This window comes from Schistocerca gregaria, chromosome 4 (assembly GCF_023897955.1).
Source record: "Schistocerca gregaria isolate iqSchGreg1 chromosome 4, iqSchGreg1.2, whole genome shotgun sequence".
In the NCBI taxonomy this organism is placed as follows: domain Eukaryota; kingdom Metazoa; phylum Arthropoda; class Insecta; order Orthoptera; family Acrididae; genus Schistocerca; species Schistocerca gregaria.
The window spans coordinates 481,637,624-481,659,228 of record NC_064923.1 but is presented as its reverse complement, the minus strand read 5'-3'; the positions used below and the strand labels follow the sequence as shown (position 1 = coordinate 481,659,228).

Sequence of the window (21,605 nt, the reverse complement as noted above, 5' to 3'; positions counted from 1 at the left end):
TTTATCTCTGGCTTCAGCCAGCTTTCTGTACCTATAACGATTTCAGCGTCGGTGCTTTGTATCAGCGCTTGAGGTTCCGGTACTTTACCAATGCAGCTTCGACAGTTTACAATTACAATACCGATTACTGCTGGGTCTCCGCATGTCCTGACTTTGCCCCGCACCCGTTGAGGCTGTTGCCCTTTCTGTACTTGTCCGAGGCCATCTAATCTAAAAAAACCGCCCAGCCCACGCAACACAACCCCTGCTACCCGTGTAGCCCCATGTTGCGTGTAGTGGACTCCTGACCCATCCAGCGGAACCCGAAACCCAACCACCCTATGGCGCAAGTCGAGGAATCTGCAGCGCACATGGTCGCAGAACCGTCTCAGCCTCTGATTCAGACCTTCCACTTGGCTCTGTACCGAAGGTTCGCAGTGAGTCCTGTCGACGATGCTGCAGATGGTGAGCTCTGCTTTCATCCCGCTAGCGAGACTGGCAGTCTTCACCAAATCAGATAGCCGCCGAAAGCCAGAGAGGATTTCCTCCGATCCATAGCGACACACATCATTGGTGCCGACATGAGCGACCACCTGTACCCTGTACCCTTCATGGCATCCGGAAGGACCTTTTCTACATCTGGAATGACTCCCCCCGGTATGCACACGGAGTGCACATAGGTTGTCTTCCCCTCTCTTGCTGCCATATCCCTAAGGGGCCCCATTACGCGCCTGATGTTGTAGCTCCCAACTACCAGTAAGCCCACCCTCTGCAACGGCCCAGATCTTGCAGACTGAGGGGCAACCTCTGGAATAGGACAAGCAGCCATGTCAGGCCGAAGATCAGTATCAGCCGGAGACAGAGCCTGAAACCGGTTTGTCAGACAAACCGGAGAGGCCTTCCGTCCAGCTCTCCGGAATGTCTTTCGCCACCTGCCACACCTTGAGACGACCTCCCACTCTACCACAGGTGAGGGATCAGCCTCAATGCGGGCAGTATCCCGGGCAACCACAGTCTTAGTCTGATCGGGGGATGCGTGGAACGAGCTGGCCGTCCCCGACAAACTCCCATCCGGACCCCCACAGTGATGCCCATTGGCAACAGCCTCAAGCTGTGTGACTGGAAACACAACCTGAAGCTGGGAGCGAAGGGATGCCAACTCAGCCTGCATCCGAACACAGCAGTTGCAGTTCCTATCCATGCTAAAAACTGTTGTACAAAGAACGTCTGAGCTAATCTACAGACAGCGCAACCAAATCAGCACAAAATTTAAGCGGTTATTAAAATACAAGATTTTTTAGTAAATGCAGTAATGCTGCTAGTTGCGCACTGCTGACACTGCTCGGCGGCGGAAGGAGACTACACGATTTTACACTATTCAGGTACTAAAACGCGATTTTACAACTCTCAAATACTATAATACGCCCGAAATTTATGAATTAAACAATGCAAATACCAAAAATACCAAAAACACGCAAAGAAATTAAGAATTAAAATATGTAACAAATGAGTGGGCTAGGAGTATACGACTTGCTGCTGCAGCTACTTAGCCAACGGCGGCAGGGAGCACACTGCTCCCTTTGCTTCCAAATTTAGCAGAGACAAATATGGTTATAATACAGCGTGAAACAATAATCAACATCATTATTGTGCTAATTTACGTAAAGAAGTTAATGAAACATACGTACATTATAAGCAGTGTCTTTTGCGCAAAATACAGTAAGTCATTATGAAAACAACTACATTTCCATGCAATACATTTGTTTTTAATTTAATTCAAACTACTTGAGAACACTCCATGAACTATTAGTTGCGTAAAGTAGTACTCTGTGTTTTATAATTTTGTGCGTTTCAGCGCAATAGTAGGCAGATGTAACATGCACAAAAACCAATTTCTACACTGTACCGAATTTTTGGATTTTTATTACATTAAATAGAAACTTGAGATATATAAAACATGTAGTATAGATATGGGAACTGACATCCAAGAGATATTACTCTCCTTTAAACAATGCAGAATTCGCCTCCAGGGACCTTCCTGCCCACGGAAAGCAAACAATTCAGTTCTCCTTCCTCCCTTAATTATGCTTATTCGATCACAAATTGAACTGTGTGGTAGACGTGATATATCTGTCTTTTCTTCCTCGTCGAAGGAACCTTTTTTTCCCCTTGGTTGGTATTATTTATACTTCCCTGAATTGGAGCGTACTGAATGAATGACTCATTCAGCTCTTTCTATAATACTCCAGGCGACCTCATAATTTGCATTTCTCTTCTTAGTTTCACTTTTAATTTCCTGTATCGACTTGTCTAATGTTCTAATTCATTCCAAACAGTGGAAAATCCAGGACAGAATGTAACAATATTATGAAAAGGATAGTTGCTAATCATCATATGGCGATGATTTTGAGCTGCAGGTAGGCACAAAAAAAGAACTGTCACAAAATGAGTTTTCGGCCAACAAGGCCTTTGACGCAAAAAGACAACAGGCATACATACACACATACGCACGCACACACACACACACACACACACACACACACACACACACACACACACACATACTTACTAACGCAAACGCAGTTCACATACACGTCGCTACAGTCACTGGCAACTGAAGCCATATTCATTTCAAAATAACTATTTTTGCTATCTTTCTTAATATTTTCTTTCTTTGTAACATATATCATGAATGGTTGAAAAGTGAGAGTAATTATAGTTTTGTGAAACATCATGTTTCGATTATTACTCGTATTTTATTTCATAAACACCTATGTGTTTTCTCATAAATGTAAATAGTCTTCAGTGTTCAGTTCGCCTTGGAAACACAACTGCGACATAGGAAGTTGAACGAATTTACACTTTCCGTGCCTTTTCATGGTCCACCCCGAAAGCTGAGTGGTCAGCGCGGCGGTGTGTCTCGCTCAGAGGCCCGGGTTCGATTCCCGACTGGGTCGGAGATTTTCTCCGCTCAGGGACTGGGTGTTGTGTTACCCTCATTATCATTTCATAATAATCAGTTGAAAGCAACGGGAAACCACCACTGGAATCACTTACTTAGACGCTTATGCGGTGGACATCTCTGACGAGGTTTCCCCTATGACCAGACCATCTGAACTACCCAACACGACACGCGCCCCATCCTCACAGCTTTACTTCCATCAGTACCTCGTCTCCTACTTTCCAGAGTAGAGCACTTGCCCGAGAAAGGCAAAGGTCCTGAGTTCGAGTCTCGGTCCGACACACAGTTTAAATCTGCCAGGAAGTTTCATATCAGCACATACTTCGCTGCAGAGTGAAAATCTCATTCTGAGACGTCCCCCAGGCTGTGGCTAAGCCATGTCTCCGCAATTCCTTTCTTCCAGGAGTGCTAGTACTGCAAAGTTCGCCGGAGAGCTTCTGTGAAGTTTGGAAAGTAGGAGACGAGTTACTGGCGGAAGTAAATCTGTGAGGACAGGGCGTGAGTCGTGTTTGGGTAGCTCAGATAGTAGAGCACTTGTCCGCGAAAGGCGGTCCGGCAAACAGTTTTAATCAGCCAAGAAGTTTCATGTCAGCGCACATTCCGGTGCAGAGCGAAAATCTCATTCTGGAGTTATTATACATTCGATATTAGGTTCATTTTAAGTACAGCTGTTTCCATTCTGTATTCATATTTTTGAAACATCATAGGTAAAATAATTATAGATAAATTTTGTACACCGAACATATATCTAATTTTGAAAGGCTTTCTTTCTAACAATGACCATCTCTGATCCGGTGTAGTCGCTTTTGAGAGCTTTTATTGAGTCTCAATGTAGACTGGCCTACTGTAGAATTATCTAGTATTTTTCACTGATCGCTTCCCATTACTTTATAAAGCAGAATGCAAGTTTCTCTCTGATATCCTAGACGAGTTTCGCATTTTTCCTAAGAGTGAAAGTGCTGTGAGTACATGATCTGTCTCGTGTAATCACTTTTACAACACAACCAATCTGTTTTGATATATTTTACATAGTGCCTGGATTATTCATTGGGAATATAATGCATGTTTTGAACACCTTTAAAAAAAAAGGATCTACATACAATGGATTACACAATGTATTCTGTTTCAGTCACTATACACAGTTAAATCTGGCAATGTAAGATTGCAATGTTATGCTATCAATAACAATTTATTGTTTTCTAATTTCAATGCTGCATTTTTCAGAAATTTATTCAGCCTTTAATGTGGAATTGTGCTTAAAGTGTTCAGGGAGACCGAAATATGCCGCTTAAAACTAAAACGAAAATTTCTCCATCATCAGGGAAATGTGCAGCAAGTTGATCTGAAACCGGCTCCTGGAGACCCATGCTATTTGGAGATGTGTGACATTCAGAGTTAAGAGGGCACAGATTTGTCTCAGTTTTATACGACAGTAGTCCATCTTTCTGATGCATTGGCTACAACTGTGCACATTAATTTTTTCTGTGGTTTAGGTGCTACAGAAATATTTTTTCCTCATGTACACACAAGTGAATGATTCATCATGCTCATGTCCTGCCACCTTTTGTCTGTCACTATAAGAAAAGGCAGCAAGTGAATGTAGCATCACGCCGTATCTTGTGACCATCCACTGGGATATCTCTTAAGATTTTAAATTCCTTACAATACCAAAGGCCGGTAAACAGTAAAAGGCTGCCTGAGGCACACCCAAAGTCTTTAAGCTTTTAAGTACTAATTCGACAACTGCACAGAATTAAACCTGAAGTTTAAATGCACAAAGCTGTTTAAATACAGTTCAAACATTTTGCCTTCAGACGGTAAAACAAAAAATAAAGAATACATCAAGGAGCAGCCATCAAGCAGACACCAGTGTGAGAGGTCAAAGCAATCAAAAAATTAATAACAATTAACGCCGATGTGCCACTGAACATATCGAAATCGAAGTAATAATAAAGGGGAACAGTACTTTTGTCAGGGTTACCAGCTTCACGCAATTTTATGTGCCATGTGGACATAAATAAAATAATATTAAACACTTCCAGATGGTCTCCAAAACTATATTTATTTGGTCACGAACTTGCTTTCGGTTTCTCAGGCCATCTTCAGTTGACAAGTGAATGTCGCGAACTCAGATAAACATGATGTGCGACTTACATAGACATTATAGGTACATAAGACACAAAAATGACAGAGTGCTAAAGTAGGAAAACATGTTTTTTAACATAAAAATTATTACATTAACTAAAAAAATGGGAGGGGTAAGCGAAGTTTTCATGTGGAGGTACATTTGACAACAAATGAGAAATAAGATGAACTCGTAATTTGAATCTAGTACTTGTAACGAGCCGGCCGCGGTGGTCTCGCGGTTCTAGGCGCTCAGTCCGGAACCGCGCGACTGCTACGGTCGCAGGTTCGAATCATGCCTCGGGCATGGATGTGTGTGATGTCCTTAGGTTAGTTAGGTTTAAGTAGTTCTAAGTTCTAGGGGACTTATGACCGCAGCAGTTGCGTCCCATAGTGCTCAGAGCCATTTGAACCATTTGAACTTGTAACTAAAACTTGATCATCAAATGGAAATTGAGTATGGTCCTTGCATTCTGTGTCATGTGTCTGATTTCCATTATTTTCAGTAAGGTCACCTTCCCCATTTTCTTAACGGAAAAGATGATCTGTCCTACCAGACTGCATAAATATGATGTTCTATAACAGCCCGTGGTGTCATCCTTTCCTGCACCGTGTGACCTACTAGCGAAAGAGCTAGATTATATCCTCACAAAGAAAACCTAAGTTTGGTATCAAAAATTCTATGGCTGTTGTTCATAAAACTAAAGGTATGAATATCCCACCCATTCTAAACTTTTATCGTTCGATGTCACTAGTTTAATTAGAAACGTTCCTACTAATGGAAGTATAAAACTACTGACGAAACTTCACACAATTGTAAAGTAAATCTTGCAGAATTACGTGACATAATCGATGCTACTCACGCGTATGTAAAGGAGATATAATTCCAGCTTCAAAACACGTGTAATAGTCAATCTTTTGGCCTATCTAGTGGTTCACCTCCAAGCCCTATACTGTCTGACAATTTCAAACAAATTTTCTTATAGAAAGAGCCGTTCAACTACAATATTAAGTACTGTTTCAGACATATAGTTATGTGCTGTGGTTGTGGACCAGTACTACAAATCAGTTAGATACATTACTACAGCTTTTAAATTCACACCGTAAAAAAATTCAGTTTACGATGGAACTGGGAGGCTCTTCTTTAATTTGCTTGGACCTTAATATAGATAATTCACACCGTAAAAAAATTCAGTTTACGATGGAACTGGGAGGCTCTTCTTTAATTTTCTTGGACCTTAATATAGATATTAGTACAAGAAGTCACTGAAAAGAACACAGCTACTGATTCAGTAATCCCTGCAAATTCCCAGCATCCCCATAGCCACAAACATACAGCTTTCCATTCTATAGTGCATCGCCTCATATCTCTACCATTATCTGAGTCAACCTACGAAAGAGAACTGCAGATCATTAAACATATTGCTTCCAGAAATGGCTATAGCTCTGCTCTAATTCGCAATATGCTACAAAAAAACAAAATGCATAAAATTGCACTGTTCCTGTGCGATGGGCAACAGCAGATGCTCAGCAGTTACAAAGCCTTGTGCAAAATCATATATATCAGTAACATTTCAGACAACCTAGCAAAAAAGAGTTTCGCAACGACAGACCCGGCTTCTATGATACCAACTTCAGATCAAAATTTTCTTTCAGTAATGAAGACAAATTGTAATGCTTGGCACAGACTGGCGTATATAATATCACTTGTAAGCAGTGTGAAGAAGTGTGCATTGGTCAGTCAGACAGACGTGTGGTATTCAGACTACGTGAAGATGAGAGCAAGTGGAGATTAAGGAAGAAAGATTCAACCTTTACTGATCATCTTTCAGTAGAAAACCATTCATATGATGCAGAAACGTCTTACATTCTGTTAAAAAAAGAAAAGCAGAATGATGACTCTTCTGGAAATCAACAAACACATGACACAGAATGCCAGCCTAATATTAAACGATCAGTCTCAGTTTCCGTTTTCCCTTTGGTAAATGACGTTTTCCATACAAATGCTAGATTCAGACTAAAATTCGTCTTATTTCCCATAAGTTATTAAATGTACCTCCATATAAAAACATTGTTTACAGCTAATGTAATTATTTCCATTCGACGAAAAAGTTTTTTCCCATGTAAATACGCTATGATTATCGTATCTTCTTCACAAATAATATCTGTGTACGTCGCATATAGCGTTCATCATGTTTATCTGCTTTTGCGACAGTCGGTTCTCACCTGAAGAAGCCAACAATCGGTGTTTGGCCAAATCAATATAATTTTGCAGAACAGAAGTGTTTTCTTTATTAATATTAATATCATTTTCTGCCAAGCAGAGATGGAGAAATCCGTTCATGTTATAGACAAAACAGATTAAACACGGACAATGTCCGCTCGCCAGCTCACTGACTGAGAAAGCAATATTCCGCTAAAAATGAGACAGAACTTCTTTTCAACTTAACAAGAAGTAACACACTTGCTTATTACAAGCACAGAAGCAAAACCAGTGCACCCACACAGATCGCGACCACATGATATCAGAGGGCGATATGTCACGATGACCAGGGTGGCGGAACCTTTAAGCAGAACAGAACGATTTTCCATAAACTTCCCCTCCAGACACCCAATGGCTGTAAAGCAGATGCTCACCGTAGTTTTCGCGTGCTCCTGGATGGTATTAAAACCGCCACAAGCCGCCTGTGCACCAGGGAAGACAGCATATTCAGCGACTCGGAGTCCAACCTGCGACTCGCCGATGTCGAAGCAGAAAGCAAGCTGTCAGTCCCAAAAGCTTGGCCGCCCCTTTAACAGTGCACGACCGCCTCGATACTCCAGATGTACTTAACTGCAGAAGCCAGTCCGTCAGCCGTTACACGGAGCCCCCAGCAAAACGTCGCCCACAAGTAACAATACTTCAGTGGACGCTCAATCCTTCCCATAACTCATGCACGAGACTTTATACTCACGAAGCACTACATCGCTGTTCCCTAACAGGACTCCCGAGGCGCAGTTACCAGGCAACGGCCTTGAGGCGCAAGCTAAAGCGGCAACAATAAAGTGTTTCTCACGCCTCACGCTTTTTTCTGAAGTCAGTGCTAAGCGACGTTGGAATAGATCTAGAGAGTCTCCCACTGGATAGTGAATGAATGGAAGCGAGTCATGTGGAGAGATGAACTACCCTACACACTGTCACAATCCGATGAGTTTTGGGTTTCACAGATGTTTGCAGCACCTTACCTGCCAGCATGTGTAACGCCAGTCGTGAATTACGAAAGAGGTCCTGTTACAGCACGAGAGTGTTTTTCGAGGTTATGGTGTCGTGTCCCTATTGTGCTTGAGAAAATGCTAAACACTGTGTACTTTGTACGGTAGAAGAACAACATCCGTGAGGCAATGCTTTGTGTATAAAAACATCCCTGAATTGTGCTGACCTGGCTGGAGTGCCGACCTGAACCCAAGAGAACAACCTCGCGATAAGTTGGTGTGTCGACTTCACTCCAGACTGCAGTGTCCGAAACCACTACCTTCTCTGGTGTCAGCTCTTGAGGAACAATGGACTGCGGTTCCACCGTAGACATTTAGACAGCTTAACAGTGTGCGTCCAGGTGTCCTGCTGGGTTGTTGTTTCCATTTTGTGCACAATAATTCGACAACCGATCCAGGCGTCTTCAGGTGCTGCGAGGTCTGCTGTTGTGTGTACGCGGTGCTTATTTGAAGTCTAGTACCTGAAGAAGACCGCTACGTTCATCGTCGAAATATTTCGCATTGAATAGAAACAATAAACCAGAAGAAGAACCAGTAGAAAATTATCAGTCAAAAGAGCCGAGAAAACCTGAGAGATCAACTTCATACACTTCTTTGAAAGTGCATCCAGAAGAGCTCAGGCCGTCATAAGCCAAAGGATGGACACACCACATTTTTATGCATGAAACGTATTCACAGTTGCGAATATGGACAACCAGCAGCCGTACGATGGGATAACGATAGTGAAAATTTTATCGGATCGGGACTCAAACCCGGATTTCTCGCTTATCGTGAGCATTCACCTTACCAGTAGGCTATCCAAGCACGCCTGATGGTCACGTCCTAGCATCCATACGTCGTCAACCACGTGTCTACAGCAGTAGTCGTACATCCATTATGTGAATACCCGTCAGAGAGACATTTTAATTGCATTCATGTCTGAAGGAATATTGCATCGTACTTCGGAACAACACAGGCACTGCATTATCGTACATCTACGCTGACAGCGACCAAACGGCTTTCAATTAAAATGCCGCTCCTCTTTGGGACAATGCATAATGAACATACAGTTTGTAGGCACTTGGTTCCCTACAAATGCAAATTTTGGTCTGACCGTGAGCCGTGCTACGACAGCCTAGTGGTAAGGTTGTAACATCCCAACAGTTTAAGTTCCGTAACCTCGCAATAAAAACGGAGACTAACCTCTCAATAAAATTGAGACTCATATATAACCTTTCATTAATTAACTGTCTGTGAACCTAAACTGGTAAATCTGGACGTCAGCAATGCTGCGTCATGGTCTTGAAAAATCATTCTGAATAAATTAGAGATTCTTACCTCAATGAAGTCGCCGGATAACGCGTATATATCTGCTCCTATAAGAAATATTTCTGGCACAGCCCAGTTCAATGTTGGTCGCTAGATTTGTCGTGTATAAAAGTAAACAACTGATTTTTCTTTAAGATAATCTGGATGACCATGGATATGAGAAATTACTGAAATCTTTCAATTCAGATGAATGATTGTCAAAAGTTATTTTTATAGGGAAGATTGTAATTAAAATATTTTTAAACATTTACATAGGACTTTATATTATACTACATCGCCCAGACACCGCTGTCGCTCTCCACGATCGGCCCAACCCCCCGACTGCGAGCTACTACTACTAATGCCGACACTGCTCTCTGGTCTGCGATTCTACTGTAGCTTACACATCTCAGGCAGCGCGTGAGCAATCCATCGAAATTACATCTGCTCGAGTGCGCTAGCAATAAATTCCCTATCATGGACCTCTTACAAGGTGACTGCCCGCGATAAGCAGGAAATCCTGGTTTCAGCCCCTGTCCGACACAAATTATCATTGCCATCATTCCACCATACACCCCATGTCATCAAAAGTATATGGACTCCCCCAAAAACATACGTTTTTCATATTAGGCGCATTGTGCTGCCACCTACTGCCAGACACGCCATATCAGCGACCTCAGTAGTCATTAGACATCGTGGGAGAACTGGATGGGGCGCTCCACGCTACTCACGGACTTCGAACGTGGTCAGGTGACTGAACGTCGCTTGAGTCATACGTCTGCACGCGATATTTCCACACTCCTATACATCCCTAGGTCCACTGTTTCCGATGTGATAGTGAAATGGAAACGTGAAGGGGCATGTAAAGCACAAAAGCATACAAGCCGACTGTTGACGGACAGAGACCGCTGACAGTTGAAGAAGATCGTAATGTATAATAGGCAGACATCTATCCAGACCATGATACAGGAATTCCAAACTGCATCAGGATTCACTGCAAGTATTATGACAGTTAGGCAGGAGGTGAGAAAACTTGGATTTCATGGTCGAGCGGCTGCTCATATGCCACAAATCACGCCGGTAAATGCCAAATGACGCCTCGCTTGATGTAAGGAGCGAACAGTGAAAAAACGTTGTGTTTTTGTGACGTATCTCGGTACTCATTGTGGCGATCCGATGGCAATGTGTGGGTATGGCGAATGCCCGGTGAACGTCATCTGCCAGCGTGTGTAGTGCCAACAGTAAAATCGGAGGCGGTAGTGTTATGGTGTGACCTTGTTTTTCATGGAGGGGGCCAGCACCCCTTTTTGTTTTGCGTGGCACTATCACAGAACAGACCTACAATGATTTTTAAGCACAATCTTGCTTCCCACTGTTGAAGAACAATTCGGGGATGACGATTGCATCTGTCAACACGATCGAACACCTGTTCACAAATCACGGCCTGCGGCGGAGTAGTTACACGACAATAACATGGCTGTAATGGACTGGCCTGCACAGAGTCCTCACCTGAATCCTATAGAACACCTTTGGGATGTTTTGGAACGCCGACTTCGGCCTCACCGACTGGCATTGACACCTCTCCTCAGTACAGCATTCCGTGAAGAATGGGCTGCCATTCCCCTTGAAACCTTCCACCACCAGATTAAACGTATGCGTGCGACAATGGAAGCTGTCATCAGGGCTACGCGTGGGTCAACACCATACTGAGTTCCACTGTTACCGATGAAGGGCGCTACGAACTTGTAAGTCGCTTTCAGCCATGTGTCCGGATACTTTTGATCAAATAGTGTAGCTGCTGGTTGTCCATATACGCAACTGTGAATATTTTTCACGCATTTCGTGAGTTCTGTATAAGCCACAGTGCCATTTGCTTCGAACATGCATACAGCTCCGAAGGAATATTGCAATATACTGCAATATTGTCCCCATATTTATTTTCACTGACCTGTGTGCTAATAGTTTTGACAAGATATCGTACGCTGTTACTCTCTTATTGGATGGGTTATCAACCAATAGTTTCCTTTCAAGTCGAAATCACCCCATATTGTGTATAATTTACGGACTCCCAAACAAAATATTTTATCATATCACAGAAATCACCCCTTGAAGTTTATCCGAAGATTATCCACCTGCTTAGACAATCAGTAAACGCACATGAGAGTCGTGAAGACCGAGAGAAACGGTCTCTTATAGTACTGACGCTGGGAGAAGTATAAAAGGCAATGTGACGTCTGGTTCCTTATTACCAGATTACGCACCACTGTACACTGAAAGACATAAAAAAATCTACTTCGAAGGAATAATCTGAATCAGTTGCAAATCGGTAGATGTGATGTCCTGTTTCAGGTTATCATTGCCTGTAGCTCCATATGACCCTCTCAGTGTCCTTTGTTTCTGTTTAACGAGGTCATAACTCCTTAATGTACTATATTTTTGCAATTTATTCTGTTTTAATTTGCAGTTCATAACCGATAACTTATGATCAGAGTCCACATGTGTCACTGGAAATGTTTTGCAGCATAAAATCTCGTTTAGATATCTCTTTATTGCCATTTCATGATATGCCTGAATCCCTCCAGTATCTCCAGGTCTCATCAATGTATACAGCCTTTTATTATTGGCCTGAGTTCGATGAGGAAGAGAGACCTAAAATTTTTTCAGATACAGTAAGTGCACTGAAGCCACATTTTGATGATCAGATGCCGACCTGCCACCAAATGGTGACGATACAGATTACTTTGTTTCACCCACGGTTTCAAAACTGTTTTTCTTAAGCCGTGTTATAAGGCTGCAAGTGATACATCATTGTTTGTATAGACTTTGAACAATCCGAGTTGTTACATCAACGAACTGGGCAATTTCATCCACAGTGTGGTCATGGCATATCCACGCCATTCTGTCACCTCTGCGCTGCCATCCATCTCACTGCGCTGATTCCATGAAACCGATTGGCACATGCACTATCTTGTCAAATATATGCGGACACCTAATACTGAACATAATGCGATGTGTGTCCACATTTCGACTTGATGACGCTTCATTTTAGCTGGGGACCATTTAAATGAGGTGTCTAAATGTCTGGCGGGGGGGGGGGGGGGGGGGGGGCGAGTGGCAGGCAGTTATTCTTCAGGTTCCGAAACCAGAACGGGTAGTGACGTTGGGGTTCTGGGGATACGTCGGCGCTCTAATGCATACAAAGTGTCTCAGTGGGTTGAGGTCGGGACTCTGGACAGGCCAGCCCATTTTAGGAATACTCTGACATAAACACTCATCGTCTCTGAACTGTTCCTCTACTGTACGCGGTGCATAATGCCGTGCAGCATGATTCATCACTCCAGATCTCTTGTTCAATTCACTGTACAGTTTACAGCACCTAAAGCGCCACAGAAATGCGTGGCTTATGACGAGCTACTCGACCACTGTACCCGTCCATTTTAACCCGCTAGGTCACAGTTATTGTGCTATCCGGACTGCTCGTACCAGTTTGGAACTAATGAGTGATTCCTTTCGTTGATTTCACATGATTTTGACAACCATTCTCCGGAATGCTGGATAGGCCCTGTACGTCAGTACATGAAGTCTTCCTGGCTTTTGTTCAGCTGTGGTTGTTTCGCCGTGTTTCTACTTGACAATCACATCATCAGGAGACGTCTTGGCCAGCTTTAGAAGGACTGAACTGTCGGTGATCGATATTTTATTCAGGTGACATTCGATCATTAGTCCACGTTTGAGGTCACTGAGTCTCCTGACCAATCCGTTTCGCTTTTACTGCTTCTTATACGGCGGGTCTACTTATCGTTAGATCTAGTGGTTTATTCCGCGTTACGTACGTCTGATGCTTTTGATCGGTTAGTGAACAGTGTGGCCACAAATGCCCATTATTCCTTATAATAAACATACACCCCTGGACTTAAATAAATGACACGAACAGTGGTTCCTTTGAAGTGTTTTCTTGAGATACGAACGAAAGGATAATAATCGCCAGGTTCTCTGCGACACACATGATTTTCTAGGCCTTCAGTGGTAACGTCCCTTATGAAATCTGATACAGAATATCACATGAGATTATATCTGGGCTTCACAGTCGCCAGGCAAGGTGGTTCGTAAGGGTATGGTTTCACAGAAGAGTTACGATACCACCGGCGACCTGGATGATCCTGTGAGACAAGTTCTCATTCGAGTTGCACGAGCAATTCTCCGAAAAAAATCGCTGGCGGAGTAAACGAAGTTGAGGAGATCGATTCTTTGGATAACTAATAATTCGTATGTCAAGATCTCTAAAGATCTATCATTTACATTATATACTTAAGTTTAGTTGGTGGTTACAGGAAACAACGGGACTTTGTGGCTTCCCTGTTCATAGCTACTGCAGCCACGATTTACGTGAGGGATGGAAGGGTCGTGTTAGTGACTGGTACCACTTTTGTACCATCTGCAGCGCTCGAAAGCAACCAGATTGCTCTTTTATAGGGATACTAATCATTTGTCCTGTATGCTTACACAGAATGTAACAGGTACAAGTGTAGATATTTGAATTGGTGATTAAGAAAGCTGTAGTGAATAACATTATATCACTCATTAAATCATTTGCAGTCTAATAATGGCAGCTATTACAAGTCGTATGTTTTCAGTTTGGTTAATACCTACAAGCAAGTGTGGCAAGAGCAAGCAATTAATGTTTAATCTACCCCGGGCGGCAGATCAGGTGTTGAAGTTTGGGTACGGGGACGAAAAACAGTCGACTAATTGCGACCATGCAGAAAACATCAAGTCACAAAGTTTGTGATGTATTTGTGGCAAGACAGTTCGACTCAGAGAATAAACAAGCAACACACTGATATGTGTACACATTAAGGTACTACATATAAAAGTATCTGCACTTATAACCATTGCACCCTGTATAATTAGTTTGGATGTAATTCACATCCGGCGTAGCACACGACGGGATGATAGGCGAAGATATGTTCAAAGTTTTTTGAAGTAATGTTTTGAAAACCACCAGGTTTATCAGTACAACTTCATTCCTCTCCCGGTTTCACTTCAGAAAACCATCATCACTGAAGGGAAAGCTGGAAATTTACACATACATACCTGTACAATGATACTTCGCTATGAATTTGCCTCTATCTTGACTCGCAGAGTATTTGCTAGTCATTACAACAACTATTGTCAGAAGATAAAAGGATCACCTTCTTCTGAGTTGTTATAAAGATAACCAAATATGATGTACTTTTTGTGTGTTCTCTTTATGCTACCTTTGGCCCTTTGTCATGATATACTAGTAAGACTTAATTTAATGCATATGACTACCATATTTCAAGTTGTGATCGTGAGCTTCTGACATAATGTGTAATAATTAGCTAATGAAGTGTGAGCCAAGAGAGAGGCCATATTAAAATGCTATTGTACCGATATGTATGTGTAAATCACCAATGTCCAGCTTTCCCTCCAACGATTATGTTTTTATGAACCGAAATCGGTAGAAGAATGACTGTTGTTGCAGGAAGAATAAAATTATGTTGTTGCAGCTGGTGCTTTGCAATTCATTTTTCAAATACTCGACAGCTCTATACTATTGTTTCAACTAAAATATCATATATCCAGAAGTCTCAATCATTGATACTACGTTTTGACCACCGTCTGAGCCCATGAGTCACGAACACTCATTTAAAAGAGGAGGAGGAGGAAATTAGTGTTTAACTTTCGGTCGACTACGAGGTCATTATAGTCATAGCACAAGATCGGATTAGGGAATGGTGAAGAAGTAAAGCAGCTGTGGCCTTTCAAAGAACCATTCTTTCACTTGCCTTAAGGGGGGTAGGACGTCAAACGGACAGACCTGGAGCAGGAGATGCACCACAGGACATTTTAATTTCCACTGTCTATCCTTTTATAAATAAATTCATAAAACTTTGTCAGCATGACCAGGAAGGATTCAGGATTCACAATCATAGCAGTGGAAGCTCTAAAACATAACGAAACGATTTTTTTTACATGTTAAATTTCATCATTTTTTTCACTTACTAATGGCAGTATTTGTTGATATAGATACACTTTTTTTCGTAAGTAAGAGAGATTCTTCGATGAATTTTGCACAGCATACAAACCACACGTAAAGGTAGATGAAACTCTAGAATTTTCCAAATCTATTAAAAACTGTGGTAAAAATTGAGGTAAGTAACTATAAAATTTGTGTTTCTTCTATTAATGGAGTTTAAAATATAACAGCTAATTCGGTTTTTCATAAATTAAATTAATTCTAGAGTTTCATACACCTGTAAGTATGATATGTATTCTGCGCAAAATTCATCGAGGAATCTCTCTAACTTATAAAGAAAAGTGTACCCACAGCAACAAATGCAGCCATTAGTAAGTGAAAAAATTATGAAATTTCGCACATACAAAAATTATTTTGTTATGTTTTCGAACTTCCACTGCAATGAGTGTAAATCCTGAACCCTTCCTGGTGATGCTAACAAAGTTTTATGAATTTATTTGTAAAAGTATAGACAGTGGAAATAAAAATGTCCTGTGATGCCTCTCCTGCTCCAAGCCGACCCGTTTGACGTCCTACCCCCTTAAGCGATTTTAGGAAATCACGGAGAAGCTAAATCTGGATGATCGGAAGCTGGTTTGAACTGCCGACCTCCGGATGCGAGTCCAGTGTGATAGCCACTGAGTTACCCCCCTCGGTGACACTCATTTACATGACACACTATTTTATTGATTTCATCGCCATTTGTGTGTCAGACTGTAAGCGTTGTACCCTGCCGCATCAGACATCAAAAGTTTTTCACAATATTCACTAACTCCTGATAATAATTGCTCTATTTGAAACTTTTTGGCAGATTAAATCTGTGTGCCGGACAGAGAGTCGAATGCGAGACCTTTGCCTTTCGAAGGCAAGTGCTCTACCAACTGAGCTACCCAAGCACGACTCACGCCCCGTACTTACAGCTTTACTTCTGCCAGCTGTGAGGACGGGGCGTGAGTCGCGCTTGGGTAGAGCAGTTGGTGAGCATTTGCCCGCGAAATGCAAATGTCACGAGTTCGAGTCTCGGTCCGGCACACAGTTTTAATCTGTCAGGAAGTTTCATATCGGCGCACACTCCGCTGCAAAGTGAAAATCTCATTCTATTTCACTATTCTGTCGACGCCCAGGCCTCGGAGGAAGACGTCGAGGAGGGCATGAGCGCGTACAACGCGACGATGGTGGCGCTGGTGGTGTGGGGCCTGGTGGCGTACCCGTGCGTGGTGGCGCTGCGGCGCGCCTCTCGCTCGCTCTGCCACTGCGTGAAGCGCCACCGCTCCAGCGTCGCCCCGTGCGTCGCCAGGTGCGACGAGGACGGCGGTGGGGCCGCCGCCGCCGGCGGCGGCGGCGGCCCGTCGCTGCGGCCTGCACAGCCCTCGGGGCGGCGAACGCCGCTGCCCTCGCCGCCCCCGCGGCCCACCTCCCTCGCGCTGTCCCCGCAGGCTCCTCCCACGCTGCGGCTCCCGCCACCCCCGACGCCACAGAGACCGACGCCGCCCTCGGGCTACGACGTGCTGCAGTTCGAGGCGCCGCGCTTCCGCACGCCGCTGCCGCACTACCAGCAGGTCGTCACGCCGACGCCGACGCCGACGCCGACGCCGACGCCGACGCCGACGCCCACGTCAGAAGACTGCTCCGAGACGCAGCCGCTGTGCTTCGAGCTCAGCGAGCGCGCGCCGCCCAACGTCTACGTGCGAGACCCAGTGCAGCCGCGTATCCCCGAAAGGGTGGATGAGCCGGTCTACGCCGAGATTTACGATGTCGTGCGCACTGATGTTGCCCGAGGCTTCCGTGGCAATCCTAGTGTCTAATCTGCCGTCTCTGCCACTCTCTGTGAGCTGCCTTATTTGAAACTTCTTCTTTATCCTCCATCCAAATACCAAACCTGTGCATTATTTAACTTTCATAAAGTATTACCCTAAAAATAAGCTATTCTTGCTCTCAATTTCATTAGACTTTTCCCAACTAAATGAAAATAAAACGAAGTCCTCGTCATCCTAGGCAGTACCATTACAATTCTCCGGCTTGTCGTGATGTGTCAAATGAGCAAATTCCTTTTCTTTCGCTCATTATCCCCTTCGACGTTTTGCAGATAGCCGCGCTGTCTAAAGCACCTGGCACGGTCCGTGGGTCTCCCCCTGTCGGAGGTTCGAGTCCTCCCTCGGGCGTGGGTGTGTGTGTTGTCCTTAGCGTATGTTAGTTTAAGTTAGACTAAGTAGTGCGTAATCTTACCACAAATTTCCAAAATTTTTGCAGATATTTCACTTCCGTTGTTAAAAAAGAGTATGCCATATTTTAGAGGTGGTAGTACAGACGAAAACAGGAAAAAAGTCGACTAAACATGGCATCTAAAATGTATCCCTTAAGAGCTGCGAGCACTCGTTCATCTTCGCTGCTGTAAAACACATCTCTCTATTACAAGTTCTTTTCTATTAGGAAGCACCTACAGAATTCAATAAACAAATTAGGACCCATTCCTCTTTTCTTGGCCATGGATACAGCTTGAAGTAAAAACATGCAGCTGTACACTGTATTCAGAATTCAAGATAACTGCAGCGCATAAATTTTCAGATGAAATCAGATTTTGTTTTGATCTGTATGTGAAATACTTTAACACTGTAATTTTATCTTTGCACATATCAGCATAGAGGATGTTTTTTTGGCGTACAAGATGCGAGCTCGACGGTTGCTTCCAGTATACCATATTTGCCTTTGTCTGTGCGCAATAATTGGCTGGAAAGTGCAAATATAATACTGCAATGTAAAAGCATTTCAAAAATATATCACAGTTCCATTACAACTTACATAGCCCTGTGTGCTGCACTTACCCAAATCTGTGAACCATAGTGAATACAGTTTACAGGAACAACACTAACAGGTGTTTACTGTACGATGTATCAATGGAATGTGTCCTCATTTATTTGCTAGATTTTATAGATCGTTTGCAATATAAAGAGCTTACAGCAAACGAGATGTTTTTCAGCAGCGGATTAAACAAGTGCTCACAGTTCTTAAGGAAAAGATTTAAGAGCCTATGTTTAGCACCAATTTTAATCTTGTTTTGGTTTTATACCATGAATACTTTATTCATTTCTTCTCAGCATTTTCTAAGCTCTCATACCATATGACGATATGGATTACTGTTTTGAAGTCTGTGAATGACAGACAGATATGCTGGTTTTCCTTCGTTATCCCTTCTAAGGGCAAAGCCACCATATTTGCTCTGTCCGAACTAACATAACATTCTAACGCTACGTTTTCGTATATTATTCCTATCTTCGTCTACTCACTAGTTTGAAAATGTGAGATATCAGATTAATATTGTATCTGTTCCTCTTCAATAGAGCAGTGATGAAGTCTTCCTCACAAACTTTGGACATGAGAGCAGTTGAAACGAACTCCATGATGAGAGACTGAAGACCACGGTTGCTCTGACACGCTGCTCTGTCAGCCTGTGCTGACAGAGTTTACTTTGTGCCGCATGGAAGGGCCTGCAGCCACTCAACACTAGTCCAGTCGTTTTCAGCTTACCTGTCTTGGAGCCGCTACTTTCAAATTCAATTACCTCAACATCTGGCCTCACAAGGCTGAATCATGCAGTTAAGTTTGCATCCAAATCAGATCCCCACCTATAGTACTAACTCCTTATTAGTTCTTGCTAACTTGCCAGAACTTCTTCTTTTGTCAATATCTGCCTAAATTATTTCATTTAACTTTGTGGCCGAATGCCCTTCCAGGCCACACAGTAGTAGTAGGAAGGTTCTGCGCCACCCCCATGTGAATTGTGGAAGCTGTGTTGTCGTGTATTAGCTGTGTGTTTATCACATCTTCTAAAGCGGAAATTGAGATTTTACCTAAACGAGCGTGGAAAACCGCCTAAATTCACATCAGGCTGAGCTGCGTATCAGAGTTTGTGACACTTGCACGGAGTACCACTTGCGTGCAAATGGAACACTTCAAATACTTCTTGCTTTCACATTCTTGCGTTCTCCAACTCACAACCGAACAGTTACATTTCAACATAACCTAGACATAGGGCTGAGCTACAGATCAATCCGTCACGACCCTGAATGCTTTCAGGTTAGTTACTTCTGTCAACTCACAAAAGGGGATTACATGGGAAAAGAGGCTTATGGCAGCAAGAGCCCCAGGCACCGCAGAAGTGACACTCCGCGGAAGTGTTCCAAACTTGTACCAGACTAACGGCTATTTGATCATTTTTCCTTCATGTGGAGTCACAGTCTTATACTAAACTTAGGGAAGGGCCTTTTATTAGCCGCGTGGATTGTATCCGGGGCACACTCATCTCCCTGTTATTTGATTTCGATATTCACCCATGGAAATACGCACATGCACATGTTCTTCACAAGTGCTTTATTCCATAGCCTTATTAGCGCAGTCTGTGTGGCGCTAAATCGTACTCTCTGCGCTACAAGCACCGACTGACTCTCACATTATTTCAGTATCTTGCACTTATCATCATTTTCGTAGTACATAATGATGTATGTTTAAAGAATTACGGTTGTGGAGAGGTAATGGCAGGTCAGCATTTCCTCACATTTCTTACTGCGATGAGGCAGTATTCCGCCTACCACGCAGGGACAGAATGCAACCAGTGCCCTCGAAGTCGTCAATTCTGCAGACAAGGTTCATTTTCTGTGAACAACTACAGTGTGAGTATGCAAAGTAGCTTCGTTTAAATACGCTCTGTCTCTAGTACTGAATGCCACTCTGAATAGAACTTGAGACACAGTTATTGGCACCGCATCTAAATACAGGATTTTATTAGGGATCCTTGTCTAATCTCCTCGTAAAAAGGTATGAAAACTGTAATTACCTGGTGTATCGCAGAAAGAACCGTCCACTGCGAATAAAATGTTTCCTTTGTCAACAGCTATGGACAGTACCAGTGCACTATCAAAAATGGTTTGTTTTAGTTTATATATTTGCACACCTAAAATAAGTGTTTCTCAAAGAAACCAGACTGCTTTATTAGACTTATGTAGTGTTTGATACCTATTTTACTGTTTGCACTCCAGTATAAAATAAGATGGAGGATTGTCTGTACAGTGCATCACTGTTTAATGTATTTATAACTGTAATAAATTTTTCGTATTTATACCACCAAGTTCTGTCGATTAATTTTTTTTTGTTCATAAAACACAGCTAACAAGTTACGATTTTCACATTATGTTTATTTTTACAAGCTATCCCATGAAAGTACAGGTAGTTTTCCACGTATAACACGATGGGTGTAGCATCGTTTCTGTTTTTATTCTATTTCTGAGTTATTCAATAGTCATTTAAGAACAGTGGAATATATTTCGTCATTTGTTGAGTAGCATTATCAGGTATATTATTAAAAGTTATATTGTTCCCGATCCATCGCCATTTAGAAATCGATATCTGCCTGTAACTGAATCGTCGTTTATGGAACGTCAAACCCTAACTTTCTTACAATTTCTTGAAATAATGATGTGAAAAGTAGTCTGAAGCGTAGCAGTATTAGACACTAATATACGGCGTACTTTTCTACTGATTAGTTTGCAAATGTGAAGTATGAGATCAATCGTGCAACAGATATTGCATTTTTCCCTCTTTGGCAGAATAATAGTGAAGACTCCCTGTGAAACTTGTAAGTCTATTTTCAATAGGCTTTGGACGCCAGATCAGATATAATTAACCCATTGATTACAGCTGAAGACTACGACTTCTTATCGGCCGCCGCACGGTGGAACAACTCGCTTCCGATCCTGGAAGCTCTGTAACAAACATAGGTGAAAAAGCAGCGCGTAGAATTGCGGTTTGGAGGGGGGGTGGGGGGAAGATATAACACTATCGTCCGTTACTGTTATACTATAGCCTCAAAGCTGGAGGCAGTTCGTATAATGAAATTATTTTTATTAAAGCAATTACAGTATAAAAAAGCAGAGTAGTGTTAGGCTCTGAAAGGAATTTTCTTGTGTT

The 21,605-nt window shown here is 42.7% G+C and overlaps 1 protein-coding gene across 4 annotated transcripts in view; it reads left to right on the top strand.

Annotated features, from left to right (window-relative positions):
* LOC126267149 (insulin-like growth factor-binding protein complex acid labile subunit) overlaps window positions 1–20,766 on the top strand; it is a 71,372-nt gene extending 50,606 nt beyond the window's left edge. For all 4 annotated transcript variants that reach the window (XM_049972082.1, XM_049972083.1, XM_049972084.1 and 1 more), the window contains one exon: window positions 16,769–20,766. In XM_049972082.1, coding sequence (XP_049828039.1) covers window positions 16,769–17,449 — 681 coding nt within the window. In that variant the 3' untranslated portion in view covers window positions 17,450–20,766. The remainder of the gene's footprint in view (window positions 1–16,768) is intronic.
* Window positions 20,767–21,605: the final 839 nt, after the last annotated feature.